At 37.3% G+C, this 20,093-nt stretch overlaps 1 protein-coding gene across 1 annotated transcript in view; it reads right to left on the bottom strand.

Annotated features, from left to right (window-relative positions):
* LOC129228320 (vacuolar protein sorting-associated protein 53 homolog) overlaps positions 1 to 15,621 on the bottom strand; it is a 52,810-nt gene extending 37,189 nt beyond the window's left edge. The window contains exon 1 of the mRNA XM_054862995.1: positions 15,502 to 15,621. Within this exon, the coding sequence (XP_054718970.1) occupies positions 15,502 to 15,621 (120 nt within the window). The remainder of the gene's footprint in view (positions 1 to 15,501) is intronic.
* Positions 15,622 to 20,093: the final 4,472 nt, after the last annotated feature.

A 20,093-nucleotide genomic window follows, 5' to 3' on the forward strand; every position in this document is an offset into this window, starting at 1 on the left:
GGTTCTTTCTCCCCGCTCTCCCCGTCGACCTTCCTGCCTCTCCGCCGCACAGTTGGAGCATTTGACTGAAAATCCTGGCCAAAACTAGTTTGAAATTTTCACTCTTCTGAAGGCGACATCCTTGTGTGCGTTTGTGCGCTGTACGGCGAAGCTATCCCACTTATAGACATGAAACTTGGTATACAAAGTTGTCTGAAATGTTTAATGTTACAATTTGAAACTCGATTTTTAAAATTTGAATTAGAAAATGAAATATTTAATATTTTATCCACGGTTTAGACTTTTGCATGTTTACGACCGTACAAACGATCCTAGTAAACGTAGAAAAAAACCCAATACATCACTAGATAGGAAAAATAATTTTCTTCAAGATTATGGTTTGTTTGAAGTTCTAACGTAATTAACCGAATTTCTAAGAATTTACAAAGGGAGGTCACTTTTTCGACTTTTTTCAATTATTCAATCATGTAAACTAAAATTCTTGCATCCAATATTCTAATAATGTTATGGCTCTGAAATTTTTTAAGGAAATAATATGAACACCCTTACCTTTCATTTACAGCGAAAACGGTGAAGTTATGTTCTTTCACTGATTTATAATGAATTTTTTTTCAATGAGTTGAAATAAAAATTTTCAATAATAATTTTCACTCGATCCGAAATGAATGCCACGGTTGGCTCTTTGCCAATAATGCTTAGACAAGTGATAAGTAAACATGTTCGATGCGAATTGCTGTTTTCCTTTGAAGATATGTAATTAAGTGCACTGTTCAAGGGGGGAAAAGAGCAAAAAGCGGTTAAAAAAATCCTAGTATTCTGTACAAAACACTAATTTCAAACCAAAAAAATAATCAATTTTATTCTTTTCGTTTGGTTTCAATTATTAAAACTCTGAGTTAATCATGCACAAAAAGAATTAAAGACAAGGGTTTCGGGGTTACAAAGAACCTTTTTTCTATTGAAAATAAATAAATAAATAAAATAAATGAACTAGGATATTATAACTGTAAAAACACTCGAAAATGGATATTCAAAAGCTCTTTGTTTTTGAATTGTATATATTGTACTCGTACCTTGGGTCGATCCTTAGTTTTACATCGTGTGATGTGTCCCGCTAAAAATTGTACGAACAACTTTGGAACTAAAATTTTATATAACTTTAATTTCACAATGAGTAGGTAAAATGTCTTAAATATGGATAGCTCGCTAGCGTAGGAATGTTAGGAGACAATTACAATTGTCTCCTAACGCTAGCAAGTGTGTGTGTGTGGGGGGGGGGAGTATTTCCCCCTTTTGCTACGTATAAGGGGGAAAGACCCCCTCCCCCGGCACATTATTTGCAGCAATGATCTGAAAAAATATAAATATTTATTTATTTTACCTAAAATCTATCTCAATTTTAAGGACGAGCAAATTTTCTAAGCGAGATCACAAAATAATTTAATTTATTAACTCATTAACGTACTTGAGAAAATTAACATAACTGAACGCAAACACACGTTTTAGGGGTGCAGTGAATCTCTTTAGCGATGCATAAAGGTAAGCGTTTTCGAAATTAATTGGATGATCCTCATTCCATAACTTACATCTTTACACATTAATGAAGCGGTTTCTCATAACCATGAAACTCGTGTCTGAAATTTTATTGTTGTTTGTGCTCTCAAATATGTCAATCTTTTCATTCAGTAGTACTTATGATAACTTTTTTGCAAATTTATTAAATCTTTATAGGTAAATTCAGTTTAAAATCATAACTTGTCACAAAAAGATCGGATTATGCACTTTTTTTAAAAAAATCATTTAAAAAAAGGGCAGTTGTAGGCGGAAGATTTTTTTGCTGAAATTAGCACTAGAGACTTTGCCAAATACGATGCAACTTTCAAAACAGCCCGACCAAGCCCGACACCCATTTAAAAAGCTTTCTCTAGTTATAAATTAAGGCGAAAAGCCTTTAAAAATCTCACGTACCAAGTTTTCTTTATTTTTTTCACTAAAAGAAAATAAAAATATTTACTTTGATTTATAATTAGCACTAAGCCCTGACATTTCCTCATACCGTAAAATTGGTTTGGTTCAATTCCATTCATTTAGAAAGCCACAAAAAGATCTACATTGAAACGTAATAATTAAGCTGAAACGTAACAAAAAAGCGAAAATTCTTATAGAAATCTCATCTTTCACTGAGGCTATGAGCAATTGTATGTGACTCAAGTTTCCAGAACAGGTGCCGATCGATGCACCAGTTAGTCAACTATCATGGAATAAATTTTCATAAAAATCGGGTAAATTTTTAATTTTGGACTTTTTGCCAGGATTTTCAGTCAAATACTCCACTGTGCGCCGTCCGACCCGTGGCTTCCTACCAGCACATTATAGGTGACGACCACAGCCTCGAAATGGATACTCCTGAAATCCCGGACCTCGATAACTATTCGGTAAGTGATGTTTTCGCTATCTCACCCACAGATTCACTGTCCTTACCTGGAAATTTCAATCTTGAAAAAATCAAAAAACTAATTAGTAACGCTAAAATCTCCCAGGCTTTACACAGGCTCACGGCTAAATTGACTGGGATAACTAGTGAAAATCTCGTAAAATTCCACTCACTTAATGAAACTGAAAAATAAAATACATAGAAATAATGCATGTCAAGGAAGAAGCAATCTATAGACATGGTGACCCTTAAGACACAGGAAGCTAAGAACGAAGCTGAAATTAAAATTGCAAATCTACACGATAGATTCCAAAATTTGCAGGATCAGTTCACTCAAACGCTTGCGGAAAGGAAAACAAATAATGCTAATCATACCCCTGTTGAACCTACCGGTCAAATACCAATCAATAGGGAAAAGAGACAAAGAAGTATATCTGACGGTGATAATAGCCGCAAATTTCTACGTGGAGACGATGCCCTTAGTGATAGTATAGATCATGACCTAAACCTGCCTCCATTCAGTAACTTTGAAATTGATTTTGATATCGCTAATCAAAATAACTTTGCTCAGGCTCCCGCCGACCCAACAAACATCGCAAATCCAGCCTTTCATGCTGAGAGTCTCCCCCAACAAAATTCAAATAATGCACCAAAACATAATGTTAACGAACCAAATGAATACTTCAGTCCAAACAATTCCCAAATGTACATTGAAAATGAAACTGAACGTGTCCTTCAGGAGATTTTCAGTTTGCCACAGACCCACAATGAAGGTAACAATCACTCGACCCCACTTTCACAACCCTTTCAGCCTAGTGCTCCGCTACCCCCCATTAGAAATAGGTATTCCACAAATCCCTATCCCAGCACACAACCTCAATCTAACAATGCTAGAAATATTGGCCCCCCAAATAACTCAAACATCCCCGTTAAAATCTCCCCCATAGTTATAAACAACATTGAAAACTCACCTGTCTTCTTAAATCAACTCAGTAAACTTACCAACCGAAAAATTGAAGGAACCCTAAAGGGAAAAACCAATCTTACGATCCTCCCTCCTACTATTGAAGCATATAGGACAATCAAAAACTATATCGCTGAAAAAAACATTGAAAACCATACATTTCCCTTCCCTGAAGAAAAACTAATTAAAGCAGCCATTAGAGGTCTCCCTCTTGACACATCAGCTGTCACCATTTTTGAAGAATTAACCAAACATAACATCAACGCTGACTATATCACTCAAATGAAACAAGGAAAAAATCAAATCCCCATCCCATTATTTTTGGTACAATGCAAAAAGACAGCAGCCAATCTTAAAATTTGGGAAGTCACCAACTTAGGTCATCTGAATGTAACCATTGAACCCCTGAAAAGGAAAAATTTGCCCCAGTGTTACAAATGCCAAAGATTCTTCCATCACTCAAATTTCTGTTCCCACCCCCCACGATGTTTTAAATGCTCCGGCCAGCACCTCACCCATGAGTGCCAAAAACCACTCACCACCCCCGCCAGGTGTTGTTTATGTGGCGGTGCCCACACCTCCAACTTTTCGGGTTGTCCTAAACGTCCCCCGAATCAACTCCCCCACCAACCCCTTTCTTCCAACCCCCAACTACCCCGACAACACTCAACGTAGCACCTTCAATCCCCCAACACACAACCCATGGCTCATTCGCCCTCCCCCCAAATATCTCCTACCCAAAACCCCCCTCCCCAAAACTCCCAACCACTAAATCCCACTCCCAATATAACTCCCCTCAATAATCTTACTAACTATCAAACTAATCCCATCCTCATCACTTTAGTCAATCAGTTCCAAACCATTATTCAACTTCTGTCTGCCAGTTCCCATCATGTCTAATCCATCCCTCTCTATTATTTCGTGGAACGCCAACGGCCTTAGCATGGCCAAAAAACTTGAACTTTCTCATTTTTGGGCAGCAACACTCCGGACCTTTGCTTAGTCCAGGAGACCCACCTCCAACCCCCCCCCCCCCTTCAACGCTCCCGTATCCAAAATTATACCTGTGTCCGCAATAATCGTATCGGCCGCAGGGGGGGGGGCACCGCGATTTATATTCGACGGGGCCTCCCCTTCTCCCCTTCACCCTTCTCCAATTCGACTCAAACACACTCGAAAATACCTCCATTGAAATTGTCATAAACAATCATCCCATTACCATTGCATCTATTTGCATCCCCCCCCCCCCACCAACTCACTTGATGTTTCTGAACTTAAATCCATCATCAATAGAAATGACAAAAGCATCCTCTTCGGCGACTTCAATGCCAAACACAAAAATTGGAATTACGGTAGGGGAACCCCAGAGGCAAACAAATCTTGGACTTCGCGGTTGACGAAGGCATGAAAATCATCACCCCCAGTATCCCCACCCATTTCAGCGGTAACACCGCGCCCACTGTGTTACCGTCCTTGACATCACACTCACCAAAATTATCAATTGGAGCCATAATATTGAGGCGCTCACTGAACTATCCTCTGATCACTAGTGTTCACTCTAGAAACAAAAGGGCAGGGTGCTGGCCTTTGAAAGGGGCAACTTTTTTAAAAAGGGCACTATTTCAACGCGGTGTCCCCCCCACCCAAGACCAATGATGCACCACTCAAAAAGTACTGAGTGCCCCCCCCACCTACAAAAAAAAGAGAAATAACACTTAAAATACCTTGCAAAAATGATGTAGTGTTTTTGATGAGTGTAAATTCTCCTTTTTTAAATACATTACGCTTCAAATAGAATAATTAACTTAAAATACTGTGTGCCAGTGCTTCAAAAATGCAGTGATAGCAAGTTGCAAAACTAAAAAGACTTTATTTTAGCTTTATTTCCTAGTCTTGGAGTTCAAATTCATAACACAAATGTGTTGGCAGATGTATGCGCTCCTAAATGCAATGCATAAGCAGCTTGGGCCAAGCTAAGATTTTTTATCTCAGACAATTTTTGTGAAAATTTAATATTTCAGCATTTTAATTGTGTGATTTTTTTAAAAATCAATTGTATAATATTTATAAAAGAAAAAGAAACAGTGCAAGATTATTTTTGTTAGAAAAAAGCACAAGTATGTCAAAAGTATGCTTTTTATTATGTCAATAAGTGTTTTAAATAATCTGTTATATGAATCACATATACAAAGATAATAAAAATACTTAGCAAAAAGGAAAGAATTGAATGAACGCCCTGTCAATGCGATGTTTCCATTTCAAACGGCTTTTTAGGGGGGCTGGGGATGGGGGTTAAAAATCCAAGATATTTAAAAAATACCCTTGCATTTTAGCCCAGTAAGCTTTGTACTATGTTCTTCTTAGGAAACAATCAGAAAGTTAACTTTCCAGAAACAGATGTGAAAAGATTGCTACAGAATCACTAGCAATGCGCTAAAATTAGCTAAGCCTAATTTCCACGTGCAGACGAAGAACGGACACAAAGGGCTGAAATGTTAGGAAAATGTCCTATTCCCTCTCATTGTTGATTCTCAGAAGATCAAGGATGGGGAGGAATGAAACAAGGCTCTCTCCCTTCCCAGAAGACCCTACTCCTTCCCACAACCTTTCAAAAAACCACCCTTAGTAGAAGGGAAGAACATGCCTTTGTTTCCTATTCTATTCTATTCTATTCTATTCAAGAGTCACAACTGACTTCAACTGTATTTATATCGAGGACTGCATACTATGTGCCTTGCCTCTATTATTTTATATACCGATAGATGGCAGCACCATCACCGGATCGAACAGTTAGTGAGAATTTTGAACTAGCCCAGGAGCTAATAGCTACCTAGTACTAGCACCCCCAGAGGTATCGTTTCACTTGGAGGACATTGAGACCACGAGCATATTTAACGTCGCCCAGTCCCCATTAATGACGACGGTGGGTCTTCGACCAGCGAGGATCGAACCCGAGGCCCTCCGGTCCCGAGTCCAATGCCTTACCGATCAGGCTACCACGGCCTTTGTTTCCTATTGATAAGCCTGTTTGAATTCTGATAATCTCATCCCTTCTTTGCCTAGGTGTTTGCTTCCCCTTTTGTTTATGGGGCCGTTTTCAGGATGAAATTCTGGGAACAAGGATAAGACATGGGCGTTTTTACAAATGATCGCTGGACAAATAAAATTGCCCCTATATCACGGCAGGTTGAAACGATGGTTGAGGCATCTTTTTAAAAACACAAGGTGCAATTTCTTATTTTTGAGAAGGGCGGGGCGCATTTCGCGATCTAAAAGAAGGGCAGGGCGCATTCTGCTGATATGGAAAAGGGCAGAGCGCTGCGCCCTTCAAAAACGGCCTAGCGGGAACACTACTGATCACATCCCTGTCATCCTAAACTTCGGCACCCTCACCAACCATAACAATTTTCATTCCAAAATCACTTCCATCCAATGGAATAAATTTATCTACCTACTCCACAAAAATGTCCCTGGTAACCCCCCCCCCCATCACCAACCAACTTTCCCTTGACAATACCGTTAAACAACTCACCAACACCATCCAATCTGCTCTTACCGACTGTAGCTACACTAGAGACATTAAACCCCCCCTACACCCTCCCCAGGCATATCATCAGACTCATCAAATATAAAAATAAACTGATCAAAGATTTCCGAAGCACTGGCTATCCCCCATATAAACGGGAAGCTAACAAACTTCAAAACACCATCCACAAACTAATTCTCGAATTCAATAATGAAAACTGGAGCAACTTGTTGGCCTGCCTTAACACCAACGACAACTCTCTCTACAAAATGACTAAATCCCTCTGCAACAAAAAATCTATCCTCCCCCCCCCCCCCCCTCCATGGCGAAAGAGGCTTAAGCTATACTGACACTGAAAAAGCAAACACTATTGCCGACACTTACGAGAAACACTTCACACACAACACTAAAGCCTACCACGAACCAACTATTAATATGGTCAATAGAGAAATTCGACTCTATATCAACAATCTGCCCGCCACCAATATCAGCCCTTCCATTGTCACCCCAAAAGAAGTCATGAACATCATCGAAAAACTCCCTAACAAAAAAACCTCCGGTTATGACAAAATCACTAATAATGTTATCAAACACTTCCCCATCAACACCATCACCTGTCTTACAAAAATTATCAACAAATCTATTCAACTTGGGCATTTTCCCACTCCCTGGAAACACGCTAACATTGTCGCTATTCTCAAACCAAATTCCAACCCGACATTCCCACAAAATTACCGCCCCATCTCCCTATTGTGCCATCTCTCCAAAATCCTTGAAAAGACTGTACTCTCCCGCATCAAAAATAGGGAATTGCAACCTATTAAATGTTCACATTTTGGCTATTGGATATTGTTAATTGACCCTCAAAACTAAAAAATTCACAATCGCCGAATTTTAAAACACCGTGGTTGATTTTTAATGAATTTTTAAAAATCCACGCGCAAAAGTACGCTCTTCTGAAACGTCACGAGCCTACGTCACAGGGCGCGAATGGGCAGCCTTCCGCCGAAGATCCCTTGTTTTCGCTAGGGACATTTTGAGCGCGCTGATATTTTTATTTTTTAGAAATTCAATAATCCTTTTGAACACACTATGGAGACCGGATTCGTTAAAGCACAATCTGAATAATCTTCCTCATGTAACTTAAATGATGATATTCGAATATTTTCCAGAGGATGAGAGGTTTAATGTTTCAGAAACGCGAGGAGTTAAATGCGAGGAGATAAGCCTTTTACGTTTCGTCTTCGAAGTCGAATGCGTGACCTGCGTGACCTTCGGCTTCTCCTCTATCGGAAGAGCGCATGACGTCACAAAGGCTTGAAATTTAAAAATTAATTTAAAAAAAAAACTACTAATCGTATCGCAAAAATTTTTTCACCTATGATGTTCACACATGTTACTCTGTCATATAAAAATAAAATTGAAAAATCGAAAACTTCCCTATTACGTACAAGATTCCTCCTGCATCCCCGATCACCAACATGGTTTTAGAGAACACCATGCTACACATCACCAACATTTAAGAACTGCTAATTACATCATTAGTGGATACAACAACCAGCAAAACACAATTGCCTTATTCCTGGATATCGAAAAAGCCTTCGACAGGGTTTGGCACAAAGGTCTAATTTATAAAGTAATTAAACTAAATTTTCCCCCTTATATCATTGCTTTTATCGCCTCTTTCCTGAAAGACAGAACTTTCGACGTCAAAATAAATCAAACCTCCTCATCCACACGCAAAATTATCGCCGGCACCCCCCAAGGCAGTAAGTACCCTTTCACCAACACTTTACAACATTTACACAGCTGATATTACCACTCACCCACAAATCATCACGGCCCAATTCGCCGATGACACCTGTCTCCTCTCCAAAGATCATAGCAACATTTACGCAGAATTCAAACTTCAGAAACACATGAAAAAGTTGCTTCTTTGGTTCAAAAAGTGGCGCATTCAGATCAATGCCAACAAGACCAAAGCTATTATCTTCTCCAAAGGTAAAAAGAATAACAAACGACCCCCCAAAATTAAAATTTACAATACTGAAATTCCTTACTCACCCACTACTAACTACGTATCTCGGAATTACCCTCGACGGAGGGCTCCGATTCAACACCCATATCAAAAAAGTCATCGGCAGCACCAAAGATCGACTACAACTACTCTACCCACTTCTCAATAAACATAGCAACCTAACTATCAAAAACAAAAAACTTGTATACACCCAACTCATTAGACCCATTTTCATGTATGGTTGTGAAATCTGGGGTTACGCGGCCAAAACCCATATCAAAAAGCTTCAGGGCATCCAAAACTCAACCCTCAGAAGAGCTCTCAGAGCCCCTTGGTATATTAAAAACCAAACTATCCATAAGGACCTAAAGGTCGACCCTATCACAAAGTACATCAAAAAATCTGCAATAACATTCTATGACAAACTCTCAACCCATCAAAATAACTCCATCGCCAACCAAACTGCCTACTTCAACTTAAACGAAAGATACCCCTACCCTGACCATAGTCGCTATCCCAAATTTAATTCTCTTAGCACTGCAAGACACCCTCTCCCCCCATCCCCCTATCTAGCCCTCTCCCCATCCATCATGGGATTGCCCCTTCCACTTTGTAAATATGTATATATGTAATTAATTTAAAAAAAAAAATTGAAAAATTAAAAAATCTTTCTCCGTGCGTGGGATTTACTTTGAGCTTCTTCCCAACCACCTAATGGTTGGAGGCTAATTCAGATCACCATTCCTTTCCCATTCCATTCTTCTACACAGTGAATCTGGGTAAAGATGCGAAAGCACCACAAGCCCAAACGCAAAATGTTGACTCCCCTCTAGTCACTCCTATGCCGGGCCGATGAGTGCTAATAAGCACGAAACTGCAGTCCTCGGCTGAAATTGACTGAGCTGGTGGTGTATTTCACGTAAGGATAATATTCAATCAGAATTAGGAGGTGTCGGAAGGCTACCTTCTTGTATTATTTCGAAATTGATTACATAAAAACGCAGTTTTAGACTATATTTTAAGTTTGGGAGGAAGGGGGAGAGGAGGTCCAGGATAGCGTCTTCCGATAATTTCTCCAAATTTAAGTTCTCAACACAATTGTACGTTATATTTAATTATGTTCAGAAGACAGGATCTGGGGCTCACCCCCCCCCCGGAATTTTTAAGATTGTTATTTGAAAAACACAGTTTTAGACGACCTATGTTGATGTTAAGGGAGGAAGAGACTCGGAATCATCGTTCTAAAATTTTTCAAAATGCAAACTTCAAGCACGCATTCCCAATTGTGAATTATTTGTGATTGTGACACGTAAAGGGGGGGGGGGGCTGGGGGCTCTCCCTCAGGAAAAATCTGAAAATTGTAGTTTGAAAAATGCAGTTTTAGATGACCTATGGTGATATTAAGGGGAAGAGAGATGCGCCCCCTCCTCGAAATTTTTTGAAATATTGAAGTCTTAAAAGCGCGATTGTAGACTTTTTTTTTTTTTGTTAAAATTTAGTGCACAGCTAGTTTCTTGAAATTAAAGCTCCGAAAACGTAATTTAAGCCAACCTTCGATGAAAGGGGGAAGGGGGAGTTTTAAAGAGAGTCGAGACCGGAACTGTTTCGTAATTGAAGCACTAAAAGCGAGATTTAAGACATTTTTCGATGATGTTGGCGAAAGAGAGATAGAGGGGGGGGGGGGCATTCTCTCGGAAAAATTTCGATCTGTTGAAACCGCAGTTTTAGAAGATTTTCGGTAATCTTAATGGGTGGAGAGATTCGGAGTCCTCCCCTGGCAAATTTTCAAAATTAAATTCAACTAACGCAATCGTAGACGATTTTAAATACTATTAGTGGAGTAGAAGGTTTTGGAGATGATCCCGAAAAATTTTCTGAATTGAAGCCTTAACAATGAAATTTTTGAGGATCTTCGGTAATATTTGGAGAACGAGTTTCCGGACACCCCAGGAAGTTTTAAGGTTTTTTTAAAATTAAAGTTCAAAAGACGAAATTTATTCGACCTTGAATGATGATGAATGATTAATTGAGAGGGCGTTTCTCGGAAGTTACGTTGGGAGCACTCTCACAACTTTTTGAAATTGCAGTCCTAAATACTTAGGTGTAGATCATCTTGAATGACGTAATAGATGGGGTTTGAAAACGTTTTCCCGGGATTTTTTCAAAACCTAAGTTTTAATAAAAAAATTTTGAAAAAAAAAATAGAACCGACTTCAAAATTGCTCTAAAAAGTGAAAAATAATTTTATTCTTTAAACACCATCGATAATGCTTTTAAGCATAATTTTTGAAGTTGGCGCAAAAACAAAACGTAAAATCCAGTGTAACCATGCTTCGTTCATATTTTTTTCAGAAAAGCATCCAAGTTACGAACGAAACATTTATATCGCTATTCAAATATGCTGCCATCAATGCATAATGTATGTGATAGTGAAGAAACTGGGCCTGGTTAAATTTATAGTTGTACTAGCAAAAATACCCGGCGTTGCCTGGGTCAGTAATAATTATTAGAAAAAATCGTTACTTGCTTTTGTTTTCTGTTTTAAGTGACAGAATTTAAAACACATCTTTTTGACGTGATTAAAAATCGAGTTTCTTCCTTACCCATAAAACTAAAATAGCAATAAGTATAAAGAACAAAGTAGTATTGATTTAGAACCGAAAGCACTATATTTAAGCATATACAAATTTAAAAAACATGAAATTAATCTTCTCATGTTTAAAAAGATTAATCTGTTGATACTTTTTTTTTAACATGGAGTCTAAAACCTTCTCTGTATGGCTAATGAAGCACAAAGTGATTAAAAAAAAAGTAGCTGCGCTCGTAATCCCCTTATACTTTCTTTAGTTATTTCGGGAAATTTCAATCATTGTGGCTCTTGGTGCGATTTTACCGAATTTGCGAAAGTCGTTTCAGGGTACCTTCGATGATGCTCCCCCATTCCTTCCTTACTTTGTAAAACGATATGATATTAATTTTCGTTACAGAGATATCGTCGCCAGATGCTGAGATATTTTTGGTCACCATAAAATGGCGCTAAACAGTTTCATCCGAAATGTTACCAAAATAAGTAATAAAATTTGGTGATTGTTTGAAATTGTGCAAAAAGGAAAATTAATGGAAGTTTTTGTGCTGTTTATGGATTTGCCTAATTTAGTTGCTGGATTATTTAATACAGTAAAAGAAGTCTTTTGAAAATTCTTTGATTGGCGATATTTTGTTTACATGGTGAAAGCTGAGAAACATTATGACGTAGTCTTCGGCTTCAAAAACAGCAACGTTGAAAAAACTGCCAAATGCATCAGCTACGGAAATCTTTCTGCAAAAATTTTGGCGATCTGCTGGTTGTTTGGATAATGAGTAAGTGTTCAATCAGCATAAATAATAATAAAAACCATTAATTACATTAAAGTTCCGTTTAAATGGAAAATCATCAGCCAAATCATGTATTATTTGCCAATCATGTGCAAAAATCTTACTTCAAGACTTGACTTGAGAAAAGCCTTGAACAATCACGAAAAGCAAAGAAAGTCAACAATACAACAATTGTCGCTATCGACAGGGAGTTGAGATGATACACTAAATACTGTATTGAGTTGAGGAAAGCCTTCAAACATGGATCTAAAAAGCTCATAACTCGTTTCTTATTCTACTTAGAAATTTCGAACAGGTGCTATCTTCAGCAGAAAAATCAGAGCTTTCGATGGACATATAATGTAAATATGTGCAAGTATTTTTTCATCCCAATATTAGAGAATTTATACAAAAATTGTGTTTTATTGCCCCCCTAAGGGAGTTCTGCCCCCCATAACGGGGCGAAAACTACCCTATGTGTTATTCTGATGCATAAGCTATATTATTGTAAAGTTTCATCAAAATCCGTTCAGTAGTTTTTGCGTGAAAGAGTAACAAACATCCATCCATCCATCCATACATCCATACATCCATCCATACAGACAAACTTTCGCATATATAATATTAGTAAGATTTGAGTTATGGCTGCGAATGATTTTATCTATCGTTTTTGCGCCAACTTCAAAAATTATGTTTAAAAGCATTATCGATGGTGTTTAAAGAATAAAATTATTTTTCACTTTTTAGAGCAATTTTGAAGTCGGTTCTATTTTTTTTTTCAATTTTTTTTTATTTTATTCTTTTTAGTGTAAATGTAGGTATTTTAGAAATAATAAGAAGTTACCATCACGAAACTTCACATTTTTTTTCTTAAAAATGCTCCATACTAAAAAAAAAAAAAAAAAAAACTATTGACACGCGTTAAACTTTAAGCGATTGGCACTAAAAACTTATCTTTGTTCCTCTCTGGAAATCATGCGTAGTTAATTTAATTATAACCATTTAAGTATTACGTTTTTCCTAACTAATTTACATTCCACAGCATCTAAGTTGCTCATGATGCAATCCTGTATTTTCTTACTTAACCCCGATCATCTGTTATCGGCATAGATGATAACGATAAAAATACTACAGAGTAGTTGAGTCAAACCTAATGGTAGCATTGTGAAGGCTAAGCAGATCCTAATCACTGCATCACCTCGCTTCCAGGTTAGGTTTACCCCTACTATGGAGCAATAGCACTGAAGAAAGGAAGATTTTGATAATTCACATAGGGTTACTATAAATCAGCAGGGTTACTAAAATAAAATTATTTACGCCAAAAATGAGACGACAGCGCCAGATTCCCCATTATCGAAATATCCCTTGAAGAAATTTGATGCTTGCTTCAGAGAAGCCTCCACCAAACTTTTATAACAATGAGTTTCCTATTGTCGCGTAGATGAAGATAGCGAAGACAATGTGAAAGCCAAATGAAGCTAATACTCGTTAGTCTCAACTCGAGATCTTTATTCAGAACCACGAATGAACGTTATATCTCCTTATATACAACTTGAGAAAGTGCTGGAACTTTCCAGACTTGGAAAAATACAGAAATTAATAGAAGATTCGAGAAAATACGGGAAACAGTAGAAACGAAATTCACTTTGTCCTAGTCGGGGTTTGAACCCGGGTCGCTCGTGTGGGAGGCGAGAATTATACCACTGAGCCACCGTTATCCACGTATGAAAAGTGCGAACTTCACTACAAAATCATTTAATAGGGAAATTGCATAAAATTTACTGTTTTTTGCCCATAACTTTTTCTCTAAAGAGCAAATATGGTCAAACAAAGTTATGGGACCTAAGTTGAGCCATCCCCTATCCATTAAAAAAAGAATCATCGAAATCGGTTCACTAGGTGAGACGCTATGAGTGGACAAACAAAAAAAAAACATACATACGGTATGAATTGATAACCGCCTCCTTTTTGAAGTCGGTTAAAAATTCACTTCCAGGCCATCTTTGGGGACGTAAAAAGAAGGGTTTGGTGTCCCCCACTTCCTTTTAGTTTAGCTACGTCCCTCCTATTTTCATTGTAAATTTCAATAATTGATAAACATACTGTGGTAATATTTTTTTCCAATTCCTTTGCCAAACACGATTATTTGCTTGGATTTTCTATAATAAAGTTTTCAATTTCCCGCACAATATTTTTGTTTTCTTGCAATACAAGCATTTGCGGCCTTAGAAAAAGGACTTTTAACATTTTGAACGGATGTAGTAATTTTCTGTGATACCTTAGGTCTCTATTCCACTTCATTTTATTTTAAATATGCCACCTGCATCTCTTGATCAAACTTTGATTTACTTACGATTTTTGCATTCAAACATTTAGAACTTTTGGTGTGAGTATTCATTATAGTACTTTGAATCTCTTTTTGCATTTAACTGTTTTTCCCCCCTCTATCTATCTATTTCAAATTTATTTCGGCGACCAATGCATTTTTCTCCACTTAGCAATGATTTTCAGGGCAACATTTTTCATCAAAAAAAAAAAAAAAAAAAAAGTATATACAAATGGGAATGTTTCGGTGACCCCTATCCTATGGGCTGTCTTATTTATTTATGTATTTTTATTTTTATTTTTACTTCAGAACTATGAAGCATGACTTTGTATAACCAGGGCCGCCGAGAGACAAGGCGTGCAACATGTTAGTTTGGTCGCCTGCCCTCCCTCCCATTACTGAAATTTTACTCTACAGGGTGCGGCAAAAAAATGGCAACTTTATTTTTTTGTATAATTTTATCAAAAAAATTTTTTTTAACAAATGTAACAATTAATAACAATAGCATGGACCTTACCTCTGGGGGCGCTAGCACCAGGTAGCTATTAGCTCCTGGACTAGTTCTAAATTCTCATTAACTGTTCGATCCGGTGATGGTGCTGCCATCTATCGGTATATAAAATAATGGAGGCAAGGCACTTAGTATGCAGTCCTCGACATAAATACAGTTGTAGTCAGTTGTGACTCTGAATAGCATGGACCTATGGTCATAACATGTTCAGCCTGTTTCAAAGTGGCCACCTCCGGCGGCGATACACAGGTCCAGACGTGACCTGAAATTTTCAGCGATGCGCCGCAGGTCCTCCGGCAACAATCGAGCCCATTCCCGGCGCAAAGATTGCTTCAGAGCCTCCAAATTTTTGTGGGGCTTAGCACAGACCTTAGCCTCTAAAATGGACCACACGCTGTAGTCCATTGGATTGAGGTCCGGCGAGTAGGGCGGCCATTCCGCCGACGAGATGAAATCTGGAAAATGAGTCCTGCACCAATCTTGCGTCATTTTTGCCTTGTGAGCAGGCGCCGAGTCCTGTTGAAAAGTCCAATTTGCATTGCCGAAGTGCTGCTGAGCCCAGGGAAGCTCAACAGCCTCAAGAATGTCGCGGCGGTAGACTTCTCGGTTAATTTTCACCCCTTGATCCACAAAAACGAATGGGGTCTTACCGCTGGCGCAGATCCCGCCCCAAACCATCACCGAAGCGGGATTTTGATGATGCTCGACGACTGCTGAGGTACTTGGAGCTTCTACGGACCATATTCGGTTGTTTTGGTAGTTGTGCGCTTGCTCGACGGTGAACAGTTTCTTGTCCGTGAAAAGGATACGCTTCCATCGTTGAGCAGCGGCCCGACGCTTGAGTTGGCGGCATTTTTGCAGTAAGTAGTACGCGTTTGTTGTCGTCGGTGAAAAGCTGAACTTTCTGGAGCTTGTAGGCCTAGAGGTTGAGCTCCTCTTTCGCCATTCGGCGGACCGACCGATCGCTTATGCCGGTCTCACGAGCGATTTTTCTCATGGAGACCCTCGGATTTCGTTGAACTCTCTTCTTGATGATTTTGCGGTTAGCAGACGTGTTGACAGTCCGCCTTCTGCCACTTCCTGAACGGCGGCCATCGTGGCCAAGTTCCTTGTATCGTTCAATTGCTTTAGACACTACGTCCTTTCCAACACCGAGCAAACGCATAATTTCACATTGACGTTTTCCTTGTCGAAACAGCTCCAAAATTGCAACACGTTTGTTTGACATTCTGCATAGAAAAGCGTGTCAATTAATCGATGGAAACATGATAAATGACTGGCACAGAAAAATAATGAGAATTTAATAGTAAAAGAATCATGTGGCTGCATTTAAACATGTCCGCGTAAAGACTGATACAAAAAGGTTGCCATTTTTTTGCCGCACCCATACACAATGTTTTTAATTCGAGCCGAGCCCATAGTTTCCGACTTGGGAGACATACGCACACTGCGGAATAGTGAAGAGTGCTCTGTACTGAATACTTTTTTTGTGTTAGTAAAAATGTTTGAAGTGTACATTTCTGCGGCCCTTACTTACTTTTGATAAAAGAGAAGCATGGATGTTCCTAAATTGTATTTTAAGATTACATTTGCTATTCAAATTTTACAGAAAAAATACTTTTTTGTCACCATTATTTCATTTATTCATTTATAATTACTATTTTAATTTTTTAAAACAACGAAGAGTTTTCTTTTTTCTTCGTTAGTTGCATCGCTAAAATGAAATTGGCGGCCACACTTCTGAAAAACGGGGAGGGGTGGGGCTTGCTACAGCGACGGCCCCGAAAAGTACGCGAAAAAAGTATTATTAATGCTTCTATTTCTTGTTGAATGAGTTTAAATATTTTTTCTTTCCAAAATTCAAAAATTTCATTTTTTAAATAAAATAAAGAAAACCTTCTGGAAACCCCCCCCCCCAAAAAAAAAATTTTGATGGCGCAACTTGCGCCATAATCCCCCCTGTGGGCACCCCTGGAGTTAGTAATAAAGGTATGTACACTCACTTTAATACAGTTGATTTTATTGATTTATTTTATGTTTCGTTCTCGATCTATTTTACTCAGAATGCTAATAAATATTATTTTAGTGTCATTTGAACAACATGTAATCTTTTTTGGATTTATTAAACTTTTTAAAATTTAGTTTGTTAAATTTCTTTGAAAATAAAAATTTTGCTATCAAAATGTTAGCAATATTACATATGAATGTAAAATTTTGGAAAATACCTAAATACTTAAAAGAAATTCCCTTTTGTACAAAATTGATAAAATACATAAATTAAAAATTAAATATTCTTGTGATAATCCATTTTATATCTGTAGTATATGTATATATACGTATAGACACAAAAAGATGATTAAGTACACAAAAAAAAAAAAAAAAAACTCATACAAAAAGAGAGGTAATGCATTTTGTACAAACGGATTCATATTAATATATATACAAATTTTTGTAGATAGCACGTTTTATGCAAGAAATAATTAATTTTATCTTTCATTGGCAAGCTGTATTTTTTTTTTTTTTAATATAAGAGAAAGTATTTAATTCATGCAGTTAACATTAAAAATATACTAATATGAAACAAATTTTAAAAGCACTAGCGATTACAGAAGTTGGAATTGAATCAGAATGGGTTCGTTTCCAAAATTTTAAAAGTATTTTTTTCTGAAAGAGCATGCTTAAAAACATAGGAGTTGACCATTTTTTAAATAGCTTGTTAAAGTTTAATATTTTTAAAAAAATACTTAAATCGGCGTGATTTCAACGTTTATGCTTCAGCCCGATGACATCATAAATGATGAAATGCCATTCACAGAGTAAAATATTTAGTTCGCATCTTTACTCACGTGTATTGGCAACGATATGGTTGATCGCAGGGGCGGATCTAGAGGGGGGCCATGGGGGCCATGGCCCCCCTCTAGAGCGCAAGTGTAGAGCGCAATTTTAATTTGCTTCTTGATTATCATAACGTGGAATCGCGGTAGAAAGATGCGGCAAAGTGCATCATTTGTGACGTCATCAAGACCAAGCCTTGTTTGAAAAATCGAGCATTTAAAAAAAATTAATTAAAAAATAACTGTTGGGAAAATGAAAGTATTTTCTTGGTCCATGTTGTTATTCTTTTTTGCTTATTCTATCAATTTCAGTGACAAAAAGTACTACTTTTGACTGAAGGAAGCAACCCCATTATTTCCTCAGCTATATGAGCACACTGCTTAAATTATAATAAAATAGTAAAATGTGTTTCTAACATAACTTCATATATTCATTTAAATTAAAAATTATGCCGTCCAGGAGTAGAGAACGTAATGTTTATGAATTTCTAATATTATTCCCTTAAAAATTTCATAAATGGAATCTAGTATTTGTTTCTTTTTCTGCTTCCCAAGTTGAAAATATTGGTAAGTGCGACCAGAAAATTAACATTTCAGCACAATTTCATTATCGAAAATTCAAAATATCGTAAAAAAACTAGTGTTTTTGTACATGATTAAAAAAAAAAAAATGATTATTCATATTTTCAAAAAAAAAAAAAAAAAAAACGAAAATACCCTTTATGATTTTGTTTCGGATGTTTTGGGGGTTTAAATTTTTTCTGGAAACAAACTCGTGATTTTGATCAACACAATTTGAATTCAGAATTTCAGAATTCAAATTAATTTTTATTTCTGACTTTTTTTACTTTTCCTCACCTATTCCACTCCTTGCTACAAGTCAATTCCTTCATGTCTCATCCCTCATACCTAGTAAAAGAGTTTTGCTCTCGCCAATATTATTTAACATCTGTCTCTCTAGCGCTAATCCAAATCTCTACTACTCACAACAGTCTAGGGGCACAGAGTAAGCAGTGCTAGTTAAGTCGTTTGTTTAGTATGAGTTTTCTGAAAGAGTTGTGGAGAAAAATAGCTTGCCGTAGATTCCTTAATTGCAATTTCAGCGTGAAGCCTGAAAGGAAGGCAGTGATCCAGTGTTGCACCAATTGAATCTTCATAAAACTGTAATGGGAACGGATGTGTTTTGTACACTTTAATGCTGGAAAGTTGTGAACTTTGAATCAGTCCCTGATCCTCTACCCTTTCTATCATTTTTGGATGGAACTTATAATAGCTACCAGTTTGTTTAATAATTTAATGCTGTATATACAAAAAAACCTGCATGGCTTTGTTGTCCAAAAAAATCAGTCCATAAAGTATCCTGTTTGAGTGGGTGTGACGCAAAGTTCCATGTCCACGGAATGAACACATGAACAGCCTTATGAATCAACGTAGTAAAAGTTGAAGAATTAGAATCATATTATTTCTCTCGCAGCATTTGTTTCGGCAGCAGCATATCGAGTTCGAGTTCGTGGTGTATGTTTTGGCAGGAGCACATCGAGTTCTGGATTCCTGAATTTAAGAACGTTTTCCAATTTCATCAATGGATGACATTACGCAAAATCTGTAATTTAATTATTTCGAACAAAATAGCAAATATTTCAAAAAATATAAAGAAATTAAAAGATATTTTTAAAAATCTGATATAAAAATATCCTTAAAAAGGTTGATATGTTATACAGTTTCAGTTAATCACGATCATTGTCAACATGAAACCCAGTTCACAAATTGAATTTTCTGAGTATGGTGTGGATCAATGTCCTGCCTACAGTCTCCTATTTTCATCTTTTCATAATTTTATCACCAGCGGCATTATTTTTAGCGGAGTCGGGACGAAAATGACTGACAGCGACTCCTTTACCTTAAAAATCAACCTGACACATCAAAATATATATTTTTTTTTTTTTTTTTTTACTTTTCAGTTCTAACTTGTCTCAGGAAATTTTTCTCGTTGAAGCACGAGCACGTAATACTGGATACTGACATGCATGCAGACCATTATCACTGTTGCAGAAAGACGAGAAGAGAGAGGACAATCTCGTTAGAGAGGATTATAAATCACAAAGCTCGACAAGCAGGCAGGGACGG

This window comes from Uloborus diversus, chromosome 8 (genome assembly GCF_026930045.1).
Source record: "Uloborus diversus isolate 005 chromosome 8, Udiv.v.3.1, whole genome shotgun sequence".
Classification (NCBI taxonomy): Eukaryota; Metazoa; Arthropoda; class Arachnida; order Araneae; family Uloboridae; genus Uloborus; species Uloborus diversus.